General features: G+C 26.4%; 7 protein-coding genes across 7 annotated transcripts in view, besides 10 other annotated features; 1 reads left to right on the top strand and 6 right to left on the bottom strand.

Moving 5' to 3' along the window:
• Positions 1-1,411, top strand: part of EDI_070840 (uncharacterized protein) — a gene marked incomplete at both ends in the record, with an annotated part of 4,141 nt that extends 2,730 nt beyond the window's left edge. Inside the window, one exon of the mRNA XM_001739248.1 lies at positions 12-1,411. Within this exon, the coding sequence (XP_001739300.1) occupies positions 12-1,411 (1,400 nt within the window). The remainder of the gene's footprint in view (positions 1-11) is intronic.
• A 29-nt stretch (positions 1,412-1,440) lies between these two features.
• EDI_070850 (uncharacterized protein) lies at positions 1,441-2,700 on the bottom strand (the record flags this gene model as incomplete). The annotated part of the gene is made up of 1 exon (XM_001739249.1): positions 1,441-2,700. The coding sequence occupies one exon, from the start codon at positions 2,698-2,700 to the stop codon at positions 1,441-1,443; it is 1,260 nt and encodes a 419-aa protein (XP_001739301.1).
• A 66-nt stretch (positions 2,701-2,766) lies between these two features.
• EDI_070860 (uncharacterized protein) lies at positions 2,767-3,396 on the bottom strand (the record flags this gene model as incomplete). The annotated part of the gene is made up of 1 exon (XM_001739250.1): positions 2,767-3,396. One exon carries the CDS (start codon positions 3,394-3,396, stop codon positions 2,767-2,769), a length of 630 nt encoding a protein of 209 aa, XP_001739302.1.
• Positions 3,397-3,474: 78 nt separating this feature from the next.
• Positions 3,475-3,502: a sequence feature (AT_rich).
• Position 3,503: 1 nt separating this feature from the next.
• On the bottom strand, positions 3,504-5,327 carry EDI_070870 (DNA topoisomerase 3-alpha, putative; the record flags this gene model as incomplete). The annotated part of the gene is made up of 1 exon (XM_001739251.1): positions 3,504-5,327. One exon carries the CDS (start codon positions 5,325-5,327, stop codon positions 3,504-3,506), a length of 1,824 nt encoding a protein of 607 aa, XP_001739303.1.
• Positions 5,328-5,330: 3 nt separating this feature from the next.
• Positions 5,331-5,396: a sequence feature (AT_rich).
• Positions 5,397-5,475: 79 nt separating this feature from the next.
• Positions 5,476-12,582, bottom strand: EDI_070880 (uncharacterized protein; the record flags this gene model as incomplete). Its single annotated transcript, XM_001739252.1, has 1 exon — positions 5,476-12,582. The coding sequence occupies one exon, from the start codon at positions 12,580-12,582 to the stop codon at positions 5,476-5,478; it is 7,107 nt and encodes a 2,368-aa protein (XP_001739304.1).
• A 184-nt stretch (positions 12,583-12,766) lies between these two features.
• Positions 12,767-17,481, bottom strand: EDI_070890 (guanyl-nucleotide exchange factor, putative; the record flags this gene model as incomplete). Its single annotated transcript, XM_001739253.1, has 2 exons — positions 12,767-17,263; positions 17,314-17,481. 2 exons carry the CDS (start codon positions 17,479-17,481, stop codon positions 12,767-12,769), a joined length of 4,665 nt encoding a protein of 1,554 aa, XP_001739305.1.
• Positions 16,253-16,281: a sequence feature (AT_rich).
• Positions 17,482-17,854: 373 nt separating the features above from the next.
• Positions 17,855-17,920: a sequence feature (AT_rich).
• Positions 17,921-17,967: 47 nt separating this feature from the next.
• On the bottom strand, positions 17,968-18,611 carry EDI_070900 (uncharacterized protein; the record flags this gene model as incomplete). Its single annotated transcript, XM_001739254.1, has 2 exons — positions 17,968-18,283; positions 18,340-18,611. The coding sequence occupies 2 exons, from the start codon at positions 18,609-18,611 to the stop codon at positions 17,968-17,970; spliced, it is 588 nt and encodes a 195-aa protein (XP_001739306.1).
• A 14-nt stretch (positions 18,612-18,625) lies between these two features.
• Positions 18,626-18,800: a sequence feature (AT_rich).
• A 262-nt stretch (positions 18,801-19,062) lies between these two features.
• Positions 19,063-19,243: a microsatellite.
• Positions 19,143-19,303: a microsatellite.
• Positions 19,270-19,432: a microsatellite.
• Positions 19,433-19,504: 72 nt separating this feature from the next.
• Positions 19,505-19,583: a microsatellite.
• Positions 19,584-19,602: 19 nt separating this feature from the next.
• Positions 19,603-20,562: a repeat region.

Genomic DNA, 20,562 nt, shown 5'->3' on the forward strand with positions numbered 1-20,562 from the left:
TGAATTAGTAGAATTAGATTCTGTTGCAACAAAGATTACTGGAAATGTTGAATTAAAAATTAAACAAAATAATCAACTTTTTGTTGAATTTGTAAGTAATCTTGGAACCTTAGTTGACGGTGAAACGTTTGTTGGTTATAAAGGGAAATATGATAAAGAATCTATGTTTGTATGTAACTCAAATTCTGAAATGGATGTAATTTATAACATTCCATCAATATACGCTACTCCTAATGAAGCTAAAGGTAAAGAAGAAATTGTAATTGAATGGAAAGAAGGAAATGAAATACAAGAATATTCAACATTAAAATGTGATGATAAATTATATATTATCATCGAACATGATAATTCAGATATTTTTAGAGTTTTATCAAATAAATGTATTGGACCAATGCTAAATGTTCAATATATTAGTTTAGGTTCTTTAGGGTTATTTATCAAATTAACTTGTGAAGCATATTTAAGACAAAATAATGCTAATATATCTCAAATTAATCGAAGAGCAGCATTAGAAGTTATTAAGTCTTATTCTGATGACTTAAATCCACATGCAGAAATTCATATGTTATTCAATGAATCTTTTAGAAAATCTTTTAATACTTCAGAACTTAATTTTACTCTTGATGATATTGACCTTCCACTACTCTCTCCTACCACACCAACAAAACCAAGGGCTTTAGATATTAGACCAAAATCACAAGATAATTTTGATGATTCTATAACTTCACCAACAAAAACAAACCAAGTAAAATCAAATTCATTGTTTAACAAAGCTACTACTTCTCAGAAATCTCAACAAGATAATTCAAGTATGTCAAAATCATCATTTGCTTTCAAAAAGATTATTCAACAACAAGAAAAACAACAACAACAAATTCGTCAATTAGAACTATTACAAAATCGTTCTTCTTCGTCAGAGGATATTTCTCCTTCTGTAACTAAGTCAGAACCACAACTTATTCCAAAAACAACTCCAACACCTCCTCAAAATAAATTACCATCTCCACAACCAAATACAACCTCTATTTCTGGTTCTCAAACACCTAAACAACATGTGAATATGTTCCAATCAGCTCCAATTGTATCTTCATTCCAAAAAAGACCACCCCAACGAGGTGGTTTCTTTACACAACGTGAAATAAACCAACAGGCAAAAGCCTCAACTAAAAGTGCACCAAATTATCCTCAAGTTTCAGTCCCATTAGCAACACAAACCCATGGACAATACTCATATCAAAAAAAACAAGAAACTCCTCAACAAAAACATAATACCGTTGGTTGGCAAATGGGTGGTACAAATGAAAAAACTCGTACAGCCCATCTCACAGCAAATTCTCGTGGATTTGTTATGGGAGATAGAAGAAGTCGTGACATTACCCCAACACAACAAGAACAACATGAAACAAATTGAAACAACTTTTTTTAATTACAATTTTGGAATCAATCTATGATAATTCTTTTTGAATCTAATTCATTAATTCCTTCATTTCTTTTTAATTGGTTTCTTTCTACTAAGTCTTCTTCGTTTAAACAATATCTTGCTTTACTTACTTTCAACTGACAAGTTAAACAATCATGAACCCATTCGATTCCTACTACATCAATTTTTTTTTCATTACAAATTTTCATTTGTTTAAGTATGTCTTTTAAATCTATTAAACTATTACCAACGACGCACACTGTGACTGAAGAAGTTAATTTCTTTTTAAATGTGGCTCCATGAAACTCACATTGTTTAATTGTATCTTCATTAAGACTCCCAAAAATTTTTATGATTTCTCCAGTAAAGAATTTAGATTCTTTTTTCATACAAAATATAGTTTCATTTAGAGAAGGTTGAGAAAGGTATGACATGATTGACATCAATTGAAGTAATTCATTCTTTTCAGTACTATTTAAGCCTTGTTGCATTTCTTGTGATTTGATACTATTTAGAATATTTTCAGTTTGGTTTTCTTGGATGTAATGGAAATTTTGTTTTTCCTCTTTTGTTGGATTAATTCCTACAACAACTTCTTTGTGAGTATCCTCTGACTGTTTTTTAACATTAAACACTTCATCAAAGATACTTTTTTCAGAACTTTGTATTGTTTGTGTTGGTTCAGGTAGTGTTAATGCAAATGGTATTTCATCTAAAAATTGATCAAATTCCATTGGAATTATTTGAGTTTCTGAGACAGGTTTAGTTTCAATACTTTTCCTTCTTAGAAAAGCAAGTGGTTGTTTAGGAAGTTCAAATTTAATTTCAGACTTAGTTAAATCAATGGCATCATTACGAATACTAGTAGAGGCTTTTCTTTTTTTTAATTCATTACTTGATTTTCTTCTTAAGAGAATTTCATTAAACCTAGCTTCTTCACTTTTTCTTTTCTCTTCATCTTCAGATTTTCTTTGATATTCTTGTTGGATACGTTCTTCATAATGATTATCAATAAATCGTCGAATTATTCTATTTCTATTATTAACATCTAATCTACATTCAAGCATTTCATTAAAATCAATATACCTCTCTTTGTCTAAAACAAAGACCCCTTTATTATTAATTAAGTAATGATGTTCAATATCTTCATTTAATTTACTATTATAATCAACATAAATTTTACCATTAAATGATTGCCATCGAATTTTACTTGTTGATTCTGTTGGTACTGTACATTGAACTTCGACCTTTCTTGTTGTTAAATGAATAGAAACTGACATTCTATTTATTAAAAGATCATTTTTTATCAACAAATTTGAGGGATATTTTTAAAAATAGATAGATTCTCAAATTTCAATTAATGTACATTGGTCTGATAAATCAAATAAAGAACTAATGTTGATACCATCTATATGAGGTGGTTTTGCTTTCTTTTTAAAATAGTAATTTCTTCGATAAGGAGTTAGAACTAAAATTTTTAAAGGTGAGTCAAAGTAATCATTACACCCTTTCACAAAGAGAAAGTTAATCACGAAATATTCTATCTCTTGAACCAATCTTTTCATTTCAAAATTTAATGAGTTTAGACTTTTTCTTAATCCACATTCTCCAAGAAAAATTAACATAAAGGATTCCTTTTGATTATCATCTTTTTTATATGTTAGATAATCATTTAGTTTTAACAAATCAAAAACTTCTCCTCGTTTCTTTAAGATACATCCTCGTAGTTTATTAAGAAAATTTAAGTCACATAACTCAAATGATGAAATTATTTTTAATGTAATCCTTTCTTTTAAATAACCAATTCCATAAAATTCTAGTATTTGTCTTTTACGTACAACTTCGTTCCATTTATATAGAGTGCTTATTGGTAATAATTCATTTACAATGCATTCTTGCATGAGTTTCTCAAAATGAGACACTTGTATTTTCATTTTAAGAGCAGCCTTATAATGTGGAGTCAAATAGTTAGTCATTACTAATTATCAATTTTAGTCAACGAATTTATTTCATTGAAAAGCCATATAAAAAAATAAATCATTTTTGAGTCTTAGTTAAATAACAAATTTAAATTATATTATTGTTATTGTGGCATTAATTTCTTTATTGCATTAACTAATTTACTCTTGTTATATTGTGCCCGTTCATATAATTCTTCGTATTGTTCAATAAAAGTACTTATCACATCATCCTTGTTAGATTCTCCAGAACATATTTTTGTTAACTCTTTTTCAGTTTCTGCTCGAAGTTGTGGTCTAGAAAATTCAAAACCCATAGAGTCATATCCTTCAACTAATGCAAGTCCAAGGTTTGTAGGAATAAATGACCCTTGTTTAACAATAACATATTCTCTTTCTTGAATTTTTTGAATATGTTGTGCAATAGTTGCATCAGTACCAATTCCATTTTTGTCCATAAGTTGAATTAACTCGGGTTCTGTTAATGGTTTTGGTGGGGATGTTTCTCCATAACTTACCTCAAAACAATTTAGTTGGACTTTTTCTCCTTCATGAAATTCAGGAATTTCTTTGTCTGACCATTTTCTAAAAGGGAAAATATTTAAGTAATTACGTTCTGTAATCATTAATCCATTACAATGAAAACTTTCATTACCAACTTGTAATCCAATTTTTGTTTCAAATCCCCTTGCATCATCTGACATATTTGCTAAATAATTTCTTACAATAAAATCATAAATTTTTCTTTCTTTTTCTGATAAATCATTTAAATTTGCATTTCTTGTTGGGTGAATAGGAGGATGTGATTTATCAGTTGCTTTTCCATTTCTTGGATTTTTTATTTTACCATTTAGTAATTCTTGGACGTATGATGAATATATACGATTCTCTTGAAACATTTTAATCTGTTTTTCATGATCCATATCAGAAGGAAATATATTTGTTTCTGTTCTTGGGTAACTAATCAACCCAGAATTATATAACTTCTCTGCTATAGTCATTGTTTCGTTTGAACTAATCTTAAAATACTTAGAACATGCCTTTTGAAGATCAACTGTTGTTAATGGTAATGGCTTAAAATTGGTTCGACTTTTTTCTAATATTTCAGTAATAGTTGCAGAGTTTATATGTTCTAACGCATCTTCATATAATAAGTCACATATTAACCGATCAAATAACCTATTTCTATCCCAATGAAATTCTGTTAATATTGAATTTTTTTCTACAACACAATTAATCTTATAGAATGTTTCTTTTGTAAATGCTTTAATTTGGTAATACCTATCTACAACAAATCCTAAAGTAGGAAATTGACATGCTCCATAACTTAATACTTTCCCTTCTAATGCCTTTGATTTATTTTTTAATAATGTTGTTTGAAATCTTGTAAAAGCAGCCCCTGTTCTTAAATCAATTTCTTGTCTTACATCAACAGCTTCACTCATATGTCTATTAGGAGCAGTCAATGTGTTGTACGCTTTAATAATTTCATCAGGAACCAAACTATTAAAATGAGCTCTCCATACTTTCATCTTTGAATTAACTTCAGAACAGACTTCAATAACTTCGAAAGAAATATTTTCTCCTTCTCTATCACAATCAAGCCATAACACTAATACCTGACACTTTTTTGCTACATTTTTTAAGTTTAATTCGACTTTTTTCATACTTGCTGGAACACTCTTCTCTATTGGAGCTGTGAAAAGTTCTTCAGGGTCACAACTACCCCATGAACGATAAGCTGTAGTAAAGTCAATTCCCTTTAAATGCCCCGCAACAGAAGTAACGTAATGAGTACACTTCCCAATATTTTTAAATTCTTTTTCAAATTCAAATATAGAGTTATATTTAGATAATCCTGAGGTTTTTTGGCATTGCCCACGAGAGAGTGTGTATGAGATGGCATTTGCTACACTTGGTTTTTCTGCTACATGCAATACTGAATTCATACCAAAATTAAATAAAAAATTGAGTTTTTATTTAATGATTAAGTATTAATACTTATTATTATATTTTTTGGTTTATTAGATTTTCACTTTTTCATATATTTGATGTATAATCCTAGAAAATAAAAGAATCAAAAATAATGAAAAACAATCATTTTATTTCTAATACATCAACTCCATCAAGACACTCTACAAAGAAATAAAGCTTTGAATAGTTTTCAACAAAAAGAACTGAAAGTACTTTTGAAGTATTTTTTGAAGAATTTAATGAACGACCACCATAACAAGAACCTAATAATTCCAATTTTTCAACTTCATACAACATCAACTCTCCTCGATCACTTCCTAATGCTAAAACATTCATAATTGATCCATCAATAAAATGAGTAATTGTCACAGCAGTAATAGTAGTATTTATTAAGGTTTCAGCAAATTTATATGCGTTAATAGAATATCCAGTAATAATTGTTCTACTTTGTTGAATTGATAAAGTAATTAAATCACCATTTTTGTCACTAAATAACATTTTGTTTATAACTTCATTAGTTTTTATAACTTGTCTAATTTTACCATCTTCATTAAAATATCGAATATATCCATCGTTTGACGCAATAACTGCTGTATGGTAATCAACACAATATGTTATTGCAGTTACTTTATCTGTAATACCATATAGTGAAATAAATGATGGATTTTTTCCAAATGGCTGAATAATAATAAATGATTCTCCAGTCTCACATCCATAAACCAATTTATTTCCATTATCAAAGATATTGAAGTCAGTAACATCTAATGATTTACAATATAAACTATTAATAATTTGGTCATTCTTACTTAATACAAATGTACCTTTATTTTGTTCATATCTTACACAATAAATTTCTTTATCTAATAAGAAAGTACAACATTGATCAGTAAATACTGAAAATTTATTATTTTCAAATGCAAATGAACATCCAGTTTTTAATGTAGTAATTAATTCTGTATGAGGATTATGAAAGTTAAAAGCTAATCTTGGAGTAACTAATTTCTTTGGGTGTGGTTTAATAAATACTTTATTTGGTATATTACCCATTGTTTTCCATATAACTTCTTTAATTTGTTCATCCATTTCAGATTCTTTTGTATATTCCTTACTATAAACATTAAATTTATTCCTACTTTGTTGATCAACTCCAAAAACTAAATCAATCCATTGGTTAATAGTTTGTCCAACTTCTTGACTTTCTAATGCCTCTCTCATATGATGAATAAATAACCTACTTGTTTCTCCCCAAGGAGGAAAGTTAACATCTCCAACAGTTGTACTTTCTCCTTTGAGATGATTTAAATTCATAAATACTTCAGGGCAACAATAGAACTCGGGTAATAATTCAATTCTTGATTGTAACACAGAGCTTAAAAACAAAGAACCTACATTAACAAACATTCTTCCATCTATTTCTAAACATCTTCCTGACATTTCTTTTAAAATCATATCAGTATATGGCCTTAACCTAAATAAACATCTTAAAACTGTTGATGGACTACTCAAACAACAATTGTAATGACACTCTTTTTCATAATAATTATCTTCTATTTGATTAGTACCTTTTTGTGCTCCAATAGGTAGTTGAAGATTTCTATACATCTGAATATCACTTAATCTAAAATCTTTGCTGTCATAACTACAAATAACCCATGGATATATTGGATATTGACTTAATGTTCTGTAACTTCTTCCTGCTTCGTTGTTAATTATTCCAAGATATTCAAAATTACTAATTAATCCTTTGCTCCACATCTTTGTTGACTCTAACAATTTACTTTCTGAACATCCAGTAACTTCTATAATTTTACTGCGTTGTTTATTTGTAAAAATAAAGAATTCAATTCTTCCATCAGCGGTTATTATTTCTAATCCATTATCTTGATATAAATACATTTTTTTTGTGATGATTGCATTTTTTAAAGGTAAAATAATTTCTTTACTAACATTTTCATTATGAAGAACTTTTGAGTATTGGAAAATTAATTCTTTTTCATCTGCCTCTTCCTTAATTTGCATCATCCCTTCACATTCCTCTTCTTCTTTAATCCTTTTGCATTTTATTCCACCTGTCAATGCAATAGGAGGAATATATGGAACAAGTTCTTTGATTTGAAGATAGTCTTTTAATTCTTCTATAATTTCTGGAGTAATTTCTTCTGTTGTTGGAAGGTCTCTCATTTTTGGTGAAGAATAATCTACTAAATTATGTACAAAATTTGGAGTTATATAAGGTGTTAATTTTATAGCACTTATTGGGGGCGGGAATTGGTAGGCTAATATTCCTTTTGGAGATGTGTATTTTTTAAATATTTTTAGCCAATGTAAACAAGCAACCCTTGATGGGCTGGTTGGCTTTGCTTTGAATGAACGAGGTGGAGGTCTAATAAAATCAAGATCATTAGGAATGGTTGTAGGTTGTATTTGTACAAGGTATGGGTGAAGATACTCTTTTCTTTCAATAGTTCCATAGATTTCATTGACAAATAAATGTAGTTCATTTTTTACTTCTTCAGTAAATTCAGTAAATCCAATTAAAACTGAATTTCCTTGTAATCCTTCTCTTAATAACTCAGTAGATAAAATAGTGGTTAATCCTAATGTTTTTAATAATGGTACATAATATGCAGCAACACTAATACTATTATATTTTTCTTCAAACAACGCTTGACGTTGTTCAAATTGAATAATAAAATCTCTCACTGACAATTTCTCAATAATCAATCGTTGGGATTCAGTTGATAATGGCAAATTGTATTGTAATACTTCTTTCCAAATACGTGCAATTGCATTGATAAAGAATAATTTGTGTGATCTCCTTCCTTGAGTAACAACATATTTCTTGTGCATGTCAGCAATAAACACATACACCCTCCACAATAGTCTTGATTCAAAATTATCTGACATTACTAATGATGTAAAGTATAAATAATGAAGATGTACCTTAGTTGCTACTTGTTGTACTGATCGTTTTTGAGCTTCATTCATACCAGAGTCATACATTAATAATAATCCATTTAATATTTTTTCATCATCATTTCTATGAACAACATTGAGAATAGAATGAAATACAACTTCATTATACATTTTACAAGATACTAAATTTCTTCCTTCTGGTTTAATACAATTTTCAGAAAATTCTTTAACTATCATTCCTAATATTTCTGTTGGAATCTCATTTAGAGTACATAACAATAATACTAATGATGGGTCAGATGCAATATCCATTGTATTCCCTTTATCAAAATTCATTAAAAATATAGTACGAAGAAATGAAGATATGATTTTAATTGTAGAATAAGTATATTTATATACTCTTCTGACAGATCTGAGTGAATTAAATAATCTAACAAATCCACCAAGTCTAATAAATTTACTATAAATTGGTTGAATAGATAAAATCAAACACATATATTTCAATACATCATTAATATATTGCTTTTTTACATTAGCAACTAATTCCAATATAACTCCTATTGGTAGTATGCTTGATGAAGTAGTTAAAAATTCACAGACCTGATCCTTATCTTCAATACTCAATGCACGAGTTAATAATATTTGTAATACTAATACTAATGATTCAATGTTTGGAGTATCCATACCTTCTGTATCTGATGAATTCGATACATCAATATTATTTATAAGATTTCTAATTGTTACATTTCCTGTTGTTAAATTCACTGATTCCCCTTGACTTGTATTATCATTAAATACTGTACATCGTATAATTTGTTCTGTTGAATAATTACTTTGAACAACCATAGCTATTTGATGTAAATAACTTCTCCATGATGATAACTGAAGTAATCCTGACATAACAGCAATGAAAGGAGACCTAATGTTTTTATTTTGAACTGACCTATCAATAAATTGTAAAAATCTTTCAAAAACTCTACACTCTTCTAACATTCCAATAGTTGATTGTACATGAGGTGATTTTAAACTTAGTGCAACCTTTTCTAAATATATTCTAATGACATCATCATTTCCTTTCTTCCAAAAATCAACATTTAATACAATTTTATCAACAAGTAATGGAGATGTAAATACTTCTTTCTGGTGGTCAGTAGAAAATTCTAATAAAGTTTCAACTAATCCAATTTCGTTAAATAATGTTGTTCTTGCATTTAATATATCAAACATAATTTTTAGTCCTCCAACTTTACAGAAATTGTAAGAAGCTTTCCCATTCTTTGAAAGGTATTTAGTTAAAATGTTTAATGCTGCTAATATACTTTCATTATCTTTCATTTCTGCCATCAGTATTAACAATACATCATATCCTCCAAGTAATTCTATCATCTTTTTTCCATGAATACATCTTCCAATGTCTTGTTGTTTTGAATTTATCAAGGGTTGTGTCCAAGGTATGTTTATTGGAATTGTTTCTTTTTGAGTGATTACCTGTTTTGTTCTTACATTTACCATAAAAGAGAATGGAATAGTATGACACTCTTTTGGAGTTCTAATATCAATTGGACATAACCAATTTTCATTACTAGGAACAAGATCTGGATTTTCACAATATACTAATCTCTGGACAGCAGCATCTTCAAGAATAGTTCTATATATTAAGATATTACCAATTCGTAAACGAACTTGTTCTGTACTTTGCACAACCATTTCAGTATTGTTTTCAAAGGTGGCAACTCCAACAACTGATCCAAGGAAAATACCATCTACATATATTTCTATTTTACATTCATTACTTTTTTCTGTTTGATGTAATGTCATAACAATAGAGTGAAACATTTTTTCTCTTATAGGAAATTGTAGTAATTCTCTTGAATTTTTGAAATAAATTGTAACACCTACAGGAGTAGCATGTACTCCTAATGTGTAATGTGGAGAAGCAAAAGAGAATAAAGAAACAGAAGGTGTTTGATATTCTGGGAAAGAATGAATATAAAACCATGTACATATAGTAAATGGTTTTAAAGAATAAAATGGAAGTTTAAATGAAATTTTATTTACTAGGTGTTGACTAATATCGAGGAAATATGTTGGTGTTGGGATTAACTCAAATGATGAAATGATAATTGAATCTAACCCTTGTTGAATGTGTTTGCATTGGTGAATATTTTTAATTAGTTGTTCAAGAACATGATGATTACAATGATAACTAATAATACTTTTAATAAGAAAATCTGCATGACTTGCTTTCTTTGATTGAATAACAAAAGGAATCAATAATTCTGGAATTTCTCCATGACTCAATACATCCAAATTTTCACATTGTGATATTAAGGGAATAAATATATCTCCAATAAGTGTATCACTACACTCTTCAGTTAATTTGAGACTTAATAATAACTTTAAAACAAGAATTAATGGTGTAGGTTCATCAATAATATTAAGCATTGTTGTTAAAGCAATATTCCTTAATATTACAAAAATATCATTTCCAAGAATAGAATAAATTTCTTTAATTCGAATAAACGTATTATCTTCTTTCATGAATTCAACAAACAACTTTTTTCCAAATACATTTTCTTTAAGAGATGAAAATGAATCAAAAAAAGTAGTAAAAAATTCTTTATTACCATTTTTTTGATAAAAACATTTCTTTAAATAATACATAAAGTCTCTAACACAATCTTCTGAACCTATTCCAATTTTTAATTTCCATAATTTCATCAATTGAATTTTGTATTCTAATTCATTTAATCCTTCAATGAATTTAAATAATTTTATATACCCTATAGATTGATTTATTTTTTCTGTGTCATCATCTAATAATAATAAAGTCATAAATTCAATTGATAATTCAAATTCTTCTTTGTTTGAAATACTTCTAATCACACTAGAAAAGAAATTATTAGGTTCTGTTGTCTTAAAATATTTTAAAACATCATTATCTCTCATTAGTTGAACTAAATATTTTAATGTTTTAATTCTAAATGTTCCAGTTGAACTAATTACTATCTGACGAATATAATAAGAAAGTCCACTTTCAAGAATAAATTCTTGAATATAAAATCTTGATAGTTGTAATGAAGATAGTCCATCAATAATTGGTTCTATAATATTAGTGTTTTTTGAATTTTTCTTAATAAATTCAAAAAAGTACTTACGTTCTTCAATACTTAGACATGCAATAATTCTAATAAAACCATTCAAAAGGATTGAGTACTGTTGCTTGTTTGAATCATTAGCAATAATATTTAACTGTTCTTGAAAAAAATTTGTGTTTGGTCCTACTGAATGTGCGTATAAATGTACTTTTCTTAAAAGAATAAAATAATAATCTTCTATATTTTTTTTAATGAAGAAACTCAACGAATATACCATTGGTAGTACAAATGTAAAATTGTTTGTTGCTTGAACAACATTAAAATAATATGTGAGACAATCTGGTGATGGTGGAACAGAAAGGCCATAAGGAAATAATCCAGGGAAATCTACTGGAGATTCAGGAAATGTCTTTGTTAAACAAACAATCAAACACATTAAAGTATTCATTTGTTGATTGATCTCATCTTCTGTTAATTTTGATTCCACCAAATTTGCACAAAGAACTTTTACTCTTTTTACTAACGGAGATGGTGTTGAAGAGACATGTAATGGAATATATCTGTAATAATGATCAATAAAAGCGTCAATGATTTGTGGTTGAATTTTATCAATAAACAATAAATCTGGTAAATCCAAATAACAAAATGGACCAACTAGATTAAGAGTATAACTAATAATTTGTAATTGCGGAGTAGATTTAACAGGAGTAATTTTTACTGGAATAGAGGCTATTTGATTGTGACACTCAAACATAGGAAAAACAAGTGGATTTTTGTCGAGAACTACATTAGGAGGAGAGGCAATAACATAATCAATAACTGAATAAACAATCTCACAAATACATTCTATTTCTAACTTAGTAAATTTAGAAGAGACAGTATGTGTAAGGATAGAAAAAGAGCATAATTCGTTAAACCGTTTTACCATAATTTCTTCAATAAATCGTTGGGGTTGTGAATAAATTTTTATATTTTCAAATAAATGTTCAATAACTCCAGTATATTCTAATATTATAGGAAATTGTTTTGGATTTTTACAATAAATTCGAACAATCTCTGATATTACTTTATTGTATTTTTCGTCTGATGGTTCCAGTTTATATTCATTAAGAAGATGTGTAAGACTAATTTCGTCTATAGACTTTTGAGGTGGTTGTGTTGATGGTTGGATAGATATTGTTTTACTGCGAGGACGAAATAAATTAAATAAATTCATCTCAAATACAAAGATGAAAACTGACTTTTTTTCAATCTCGAAAAAAAGAGAAAAATAGATTTTTATTTATCAATGTTTCATATTTCTTTCCTAATCTCATAAGAACTCATATTTTATATTGGTGACTTGATATGAATTATCATAAAGTAAAGAATCAAAAAAAAGTAGAATGAAGTTGTTTCAATTAAGTTGTTTTTGGTTCATTTACTAATATTTGTATTCTCATGAGAAGATTATATAATGACTTACGAATATCTTGTTCTTCAGATAGAATCAATTTATATAATGAAGATAAGTGAGTTGTATATATCTCCATTAACAAATCATCAGAACAAGTATTAAGAAGGTCAAAAACAACGTGAAGAATAAAATTACTTGGTAATTGAAGGAATTTATCCAATAAATGAACAATAACAATTGGATATATTTTGAATATTTCTTGAGCATAAAAGATTAAAATAGTTTGAACTGCAATTGTTACTTCATTGATATATTTTAGAAATGGAGAGTCAGCTTTTGTTTGAATAATCATATTTAATAACCTTTCAATATTAAATAAGAAACATTTTAATATCTCTTCATCTTCTTTTTGAGATAAAAGAATAATTTTCGGTGCAAATTCATATAATGTATCAATATATTTCTTAAATGTAGTTGCAATAAATGGAATGTCTAATCGAGTCAATTCAAATTTATGGCCAATAAACTGATCTTCAATATTTGTTTTCATAATTATTTTATGTTGGTGTTGATTATTCATTTTTTCTTTACATTCTAATGAACAAAATTGAAGAGAACAAAATGGACATTCAACTAGTTCAAATTGTTGGATTGGTTTTTTACAATAAGAACATATTAATTCTTCTGTTTGGTTTTGATCTAATTCTTTTTCTTTATTTTCTAATTCACTAATAACAGAACCTTGTTGAAGGGTAAATGATTGGACTGCATCAAAGAAATAATTGATAATATCATTATTCATCATTTCATAAATTTTCAAATGTTGGGGATGTTCAATAAAAAATGGAATGATATCTTTTAATGACAATAATCCAATTTGAGTAATAAATTCTGTACCTTTTGTAATAAAAGTTGTTATAATGTAAATGTAATCACAAATAAAATAACCAAGTTTATCAGGATTTTGAGAAATCAAACCAGACATTTGTAACATTAAATTTAGTGCTACTGAAGTTAACCATTCACAACTTTTATTATTATTAATTGTAATAACTTTACAATGGTAATACCCAATAGATTCCAATATTTTAAAATATACTCTATGAAAAATATAATACCAATCTTCAAAAGTAATTTTATCCATATAATCATCAATAATATGATTAATTGTTTGTAAAGAAACTGATGCAACTTCGATGTATTGACTTGATGTTGCACATGCATAGGATATTAATACATTAAAAAATAGTTCGTTATAACTGCTTCCAAAAGATAAATCAATTTCTTCAGGGATACCATTTTTTAAAATTGATTGTATTGATGCAAGAATAAATGGATGACTTGTTTTTTCCTGAGTTAAATAACGATCAGTAACAAGAGAATATCGAACCATTGTTTTAAGATAATAATAGTCATAGTTTCTATCAAATTGTATTTTCTTTTCATTAATGTATTTTAATAATAGATATCCACTTTTTATTACAGTTGTATCTTCATCTAATGAAGCAATATATAATATTTCAAATATTCCTTTCCAGCACATTTGAATAAATGGAGAATTTTTACTAATATACTCTTTTATCATATCAAGTATTGTTATTCTGGAACAATTTAATGGTGAATCACACATAATAATAACGATTTCGTTGAGTAAATCTGACGATTTTCCAAACACATTATTTTCATTAAAATTAAATATCATTTTAATTGCTTCTTTAGCTACACTTTCATGAGGATGAAGTCCACATTGAAGTAAAAACTCTTTAATAATATTAATAGTCTGAACATTAAATTCTTTATGACTATTAACCTTTCTTTCATATGTCATATAACCCATTTTCTTCATTAAAAACATTGATGGTGTTAAATAATTTAATTCCTCAATCCCTGCTTCACATAAACAATGATAAATAATTGTAATTTTATCTTCATCATATTCTACTAATTGTTTAAAAATCTCTTTTGCTTTATCGGTCCATTCTTTTAATTCTTTCCTTTTTGAATTAATTTCTGTTAATGGTATGGCTTGTACTTTATTTTCTTTAGGTTGATATAAACGATGTTGTATATTCATAAAAAATAATTTCCTTGTATTTTTAGGAATATTTACTAATGGTGAAAGAGCAACTTGTTCAGTTAAGAATACTTGTTCTATTCTTGATAATAATGTAAATATATATTTCCATCCTTCTCTAATCTTTTCTTTCATTTCTATTGCTAAATCAATTACAACTTTTGTCATTTCTGTATTTCCAGTATTCTTATTATTAGGGTGATAAAATAACCCACATTCACAAAGCATCTTAACAATTAAAGTTATTGATGTGTCAAGCCCTAAATTTGTTGAAATTGTCATCAATATTTTCATATTTTTAATTACGTCATTGACTGTTTTATATTCTTCAAAAGCAATTTTTAAAATTTTTAATGCTAGTGGAACTAGTGTCTCAACGAGTGATTTTATGATGTCTCTATTAACAATAGAAATAGGAGTACTTTCTTTTGATAAAGAGGTGTCATTAATTACTTTTTCAAAACCACTTGATACGGTTAATATTTCTTCTCTTTTTATAGGATTTGCCTTAACCATAGCAACCAATAATTTTTCATTACCCTTTTCTTCATTTTGATGTTCAGGAATTAAAAATGCATTTTGTGTTACGTTTTGATATAAAGGAAGAAGATAATCATCAGGTAGAGTGAAGTTAAATTGTTCAACCATCTCTTTAAACTTTTCATATGTATCCATTGTTCTCGTTTTAACGTTAGCGTTGTGTGTTTCGGTAGATAAAAAGATAATCGTTGTTGCTAAAAAATAAATTTGATTTGATGTAATATTTAATTCATTCATTTTTTCACTCATACACTCAGCATATCTTATAGAAAACATTTCAATAACTCGATCAACTACCTGACCTTCTCCTGGCATAACAAATAAGTTAAACATTATCCTTAATGCCTCGTCAATATTAAACCCTTTAAAATTAATTAATTTCATATATTCTTTAAACACTTCTTTATTTAAGTCTTTGTTTGAAGTAAGATATTTTCCCAGAGCTGTCTTGTCAATACCTTCTAGTTTCATAAGAAATTGAGCAATTGACTCTGGACTATTAGAACATAATTCTGTTTTAATCATATATGCTATTCCATCATTTGGTTTATCTTTGAATAATTGTTTTGCATAAATAATATCAACTTTTCTTTTTCTTTGCTTGAGTAACTCAATACCTTCTTGACAATGTGATTGAACTGGAACTGAATTAATAATCTCTACCATTCCTTTCTCTTCTAGTTTCTGAATTGATTGTATTTGCATTTGAATAGATTCAATAACACTTTGAATAATTTTATACGCTGCTCTTCTAGTCTCAATAATCAATTTTAATGATAATTCATCAGGTGTTTCCATTTTGAATTGAGACGAAAGAATAAAATAAATTAATGATATAAATTCTTCAAACAAATTCATTCCAAATGTCATGCAATCATAATTAATAAATAAATCAATAATAATTTGTGGTTGAGTTGCTAACTTTTGCATTTCATTTACAAGGAATAATTTATGACTAATAAATGGTAATGGAGATTTAATAAAGAAGAAATATATATATTTAGTAATAATTCCTATTTCTTTTTTAAAATAACTTCTAAAACGATGAATAATTAAACTAAATATTTTAACTGATGTTATGAAAATGGATTCTTCATTTGAAAATGTATTATGTGCAATACATTTACATAAATCCTGTTTCCATCCTTCAATAGAATTAGGACAAAATCCATTTGGACATTGAGACAACCAAAATTCGATCAAGTCTAAGACCATTCTTTGCATTCTTAATGTCATTGGTCTTTTACCTGTCATTTGTTTAAAATTACCTTTTAGTAATGTGTCTGATATCACAAACCTTTTTGCATGATCAACAAGGGATATCTTAGTTAATACACTTAAAATAGCATAATGAGGAGGTAATTGTTTTTCATATAAACCGCCTTTTTTATCTTCATCATCAATACGTTTTTTTAATTCATTTATTTCATTTTCAACTTTAATCTGTTCTGGATTAATTTGGTTATCTTCACTAGTAATTTCTTTAACTTCCTCTTTCTTTATTTCTTCACTACTTTGAATAAACTCATTAAAAGATTCATCTTCATTTGATTTTGTTAAGGTATCTGATGATTCTAATGTTTGTATGGGTTGTTCTTCTATTGGTTTTTCATCAATTGGTTGTTGTAATTCATCTTCATGATATGGTTGTGAGTTATCACTTTCATCAAAAGGAGTAGAACTCTCCATAGGTGAGACTGAAAAAAGTTTGTTGTTAAGATTACCATTTCTATTAGACGTTATATATTGTGAAGATATAAATAAAGGAGATATTGCTTGTAATGGTTTTGGCTCACATTCATTACATAACTTTGTTTCAACACTATATAACTTAAATAAAGAAGTAATGTAACCTTGTATAATCTTATTCAAAGAACGTTCAGTTGGCTATTAAACTTATTAATACATAATAATGAAATATATAAAGAAAAACAAACACAATTAGGAGTTGATAAAGAATAAAAGTCAATCAATAACTTAATATTTTCAATAACATATTTTGTTTCTAATTTAAAGGGTATAGTGGCATGAATAATTCTAGCAGAAAGAATTAAAATTGAACTATGACTTGAAATAAATTCAATAATAATGTTATTATATAACATTGTTAATATTTTTTGACATGTTTCAACTGTAAGATATTGTTCCTTAATTAAACTAACAATGCAATCCGCTAGTTGACCAATTTGTTTTATTCCAAAATAATAAATGACTCCAGTTTTTATACAACCTTCAATAATATTTTGATTGTTTTGAACAAAAACATCTTCATCATTTTTCCATGATTGAATATTTTTTTTCAAAGAATCAAAATAAACTCAGTTTGTCTTTTATCAATTAAACCGACCATTGAATCTAATTTTTGTTTGATAATGTCTTTGATATCTTTATTGTTTTGTACAATTTCTGTCCCTTTGCCTGACATATCAATAACAAAAAAAATTGAATTACAAGATGAGAAGAATTTAGAAAAAACACAAAATATAAATATGAGTTTATTATAATAATAGCATTTTTATTAATAAATTATGTATTAAAATAAATGGGTTAGCATTAGAGTATAAACCAGTTGTTAAATACACATCTTTTTATTATGGTTGTAAAAGTATTGAAGAAATTTGTTCTATCACATCAACTGACATTGTAGATAAATCCATTCCTACACACCAATCAGTGTTTTGAGGTGCTACAATTTCTAATATCTTTTCTAATTGTTGTTCAGTTGCTAAAGATAATTTTTCAAGAAGAAGTGAATGATTAGGAACGATGTCAGGTGTTTGGTCTGCGTTGTCATTTTGAGAAACTACAGGTAGTCCAGGTGGTTCATTTTCACTCCTTGGAGAATTTGTTGAAGGTAATGGTTCTTTCATTTGAGCCAATAAATTCATTTGATTGAAAGAGACTGATCTATTTTAGTTGAATATATACTTTTTTATAACGATTTTTATGATATTTGTACAAACTTATCTGCCATTGATTCACAGAGTAAATCAACGTAGTAGTGATAAGAAAAGAATAAATTAAATTTCGTTTCGTTATCAATCGTAGTTGACCCCATAAATTCACGTGCTGCTGCAACCATTTTAAGTAAGAACTCTTCAAAACTTTGTGTTTCAAAAACTTCTTTATATCTTCCTTTCATTATGAATTCACTGTTCGGTATTGCAACAATAATTTGTTTAAGTTTTGTCATAAAATCAGATTTTAATGGTGGGATATTTGGGGAGTTGGACATTAGCCCGTTTTAAGTTTTTATTTTAAAAATTTTTCTTTTAATATTCTATTTTCCTAATTTTATGTTTTTAATATTTGGTGATAATTCACAAAATTATTTTGTTTATTTTGAAAATAAATGTTATTATTACTAAAACAGAAATAATAAATTTGTGTTTTTTTAAAAATATTTTATAATTATTATATTTAACAAAAACCAGTTAATTAATTGGTAATAGAGTTATTCTCTATTATTTATTGTTCTAATGATACTAATTAGAGGCACTTTAGTTGGACTTATGAATTGTTTATTTGTGTATTGAAGCAAATCTAATAGTATGTTTCATGTTTTTAATTAAATGTTTTAGCTCAATTGATCTTATTTATTTCATTTTTTTAAATTTTCTAATCAACAATGCTTTCTGCATTTACTAACTCACTGATTGAAATTACAACTATGATTAATATTATCATATTTATTATATTTTCTAATTGTTCATTTCTTATTTTCTTATTTAACTTTTTATTTAACGATTTATTTCAAAACCACTACTTTATTTATTATTTTATTTCTTTATTTTCTTGTATTTTCATTTCTTATTGTCTCTTTATTTTTCTAGTTTATTTATATTCATTTCTTCTTATTCTTTATTTCTCTATTTTTCATTCTTGAGTTTCTTTCATTTTCATTATTGATGTCATTATCATTGTTGTGTATTTATTATCGTGTATCTCTGTTTTTCTATTTCTTTCATTGTTAAATTTCTTTATATTATTGGTTGTTGTTCAGTATTATTATTATTGTGTATTATTTATCTTTTTCTTTTCTTGTTCTTATTATTACATAATATTTGTTTGATTTATTTCTTGCTCTTATCACAATTATCACAATTGTTTCAAATACATCAATAACAGTTATTTCCATCATTTCTATTTTATCCTTCTTTTATTAATTTTATTATTAGTTATTATCATATTTTTCATTTTCATTATTTGGTTGTAAGTGGATTGAATGTTTTCATTTCTATTTTATTTTCATTTATATCATTATTATGAGATATTATCATTAATTGTGATGAGATGTTTTGTTATTTCTTATTTTATTATTAATTTTATTATATATTATTGTTATTTAAAACAATAAAAATGAAATGACATTTATTAAAATGATAAAATAATAAATAAAATAAAATGTTATAAAGGTATATTTAATTATTTAATCATCTTATTTTGATCTAATATTCATTAAATTAAAATGGAATCAGTGATAAATAATCATTTAATTAAAGAAGTAACAGAAACACTTCCAAATATTTATCAATCAATTGATGATACTAATAAACAGTATCAATATTATTAAGGAAGAATTAAAAATGAAATATTTGAAATACAAGATAATGAAAAATATGAACAAGCAATTAAAAGAGGAGAAGGAATATTTGATAGAATTGATAAAACAGAAAGAAGAAGAAAACTAATATAGAAAAAAGTTAAGAAACAATTAATAAAATAGAAATAATTAAAAATAAAATGAATAAAATAATAGAAGAATGTAATGATGATTCAGAAACAGTTAATAAAGCAAGGGATGAACTAATAGATAAAATCATTCACATGGAAGAAAAAAAATAAGCAATTAGAAGAAGAAATTAACAAATATTAAAACAAGATTTAATAAAAATAAAGAAGAATAGAAAACATATTACAGTGATTATTTAGAGATGAAGAAAAGAAGAAAGATTACGAAGAATGAAAGGAATGAGCACAATTGAAGAAATTCAACAACTAGAAGAATGGACTTTAAGACCAATATATTTTTTGATTCAGATAATGATAATTGGAGTTATGAACCAACAGTATTTGAACATAGAATAATAAATAAAAAACATATAATAATTATTGATGAAGATAGAAATAAATTTGGAGGATATGTTAATAAGAAAATTGATGAAGATATTTATTATATAAATAAT

This window comes from Entamoeba dispar, genomic scaffold, assembly GCF_000209125.1.
Source record: "Entamoeba dispar SAW760 scf_1105229462071 genomic scaffold, whole genome shotgun sequence".
Classification (NCBI taxonomy): Eukaryota; Evosea; order Mastigamoebida; family Endamoebidae; genus Entamoeba; species Entamoeba dispar.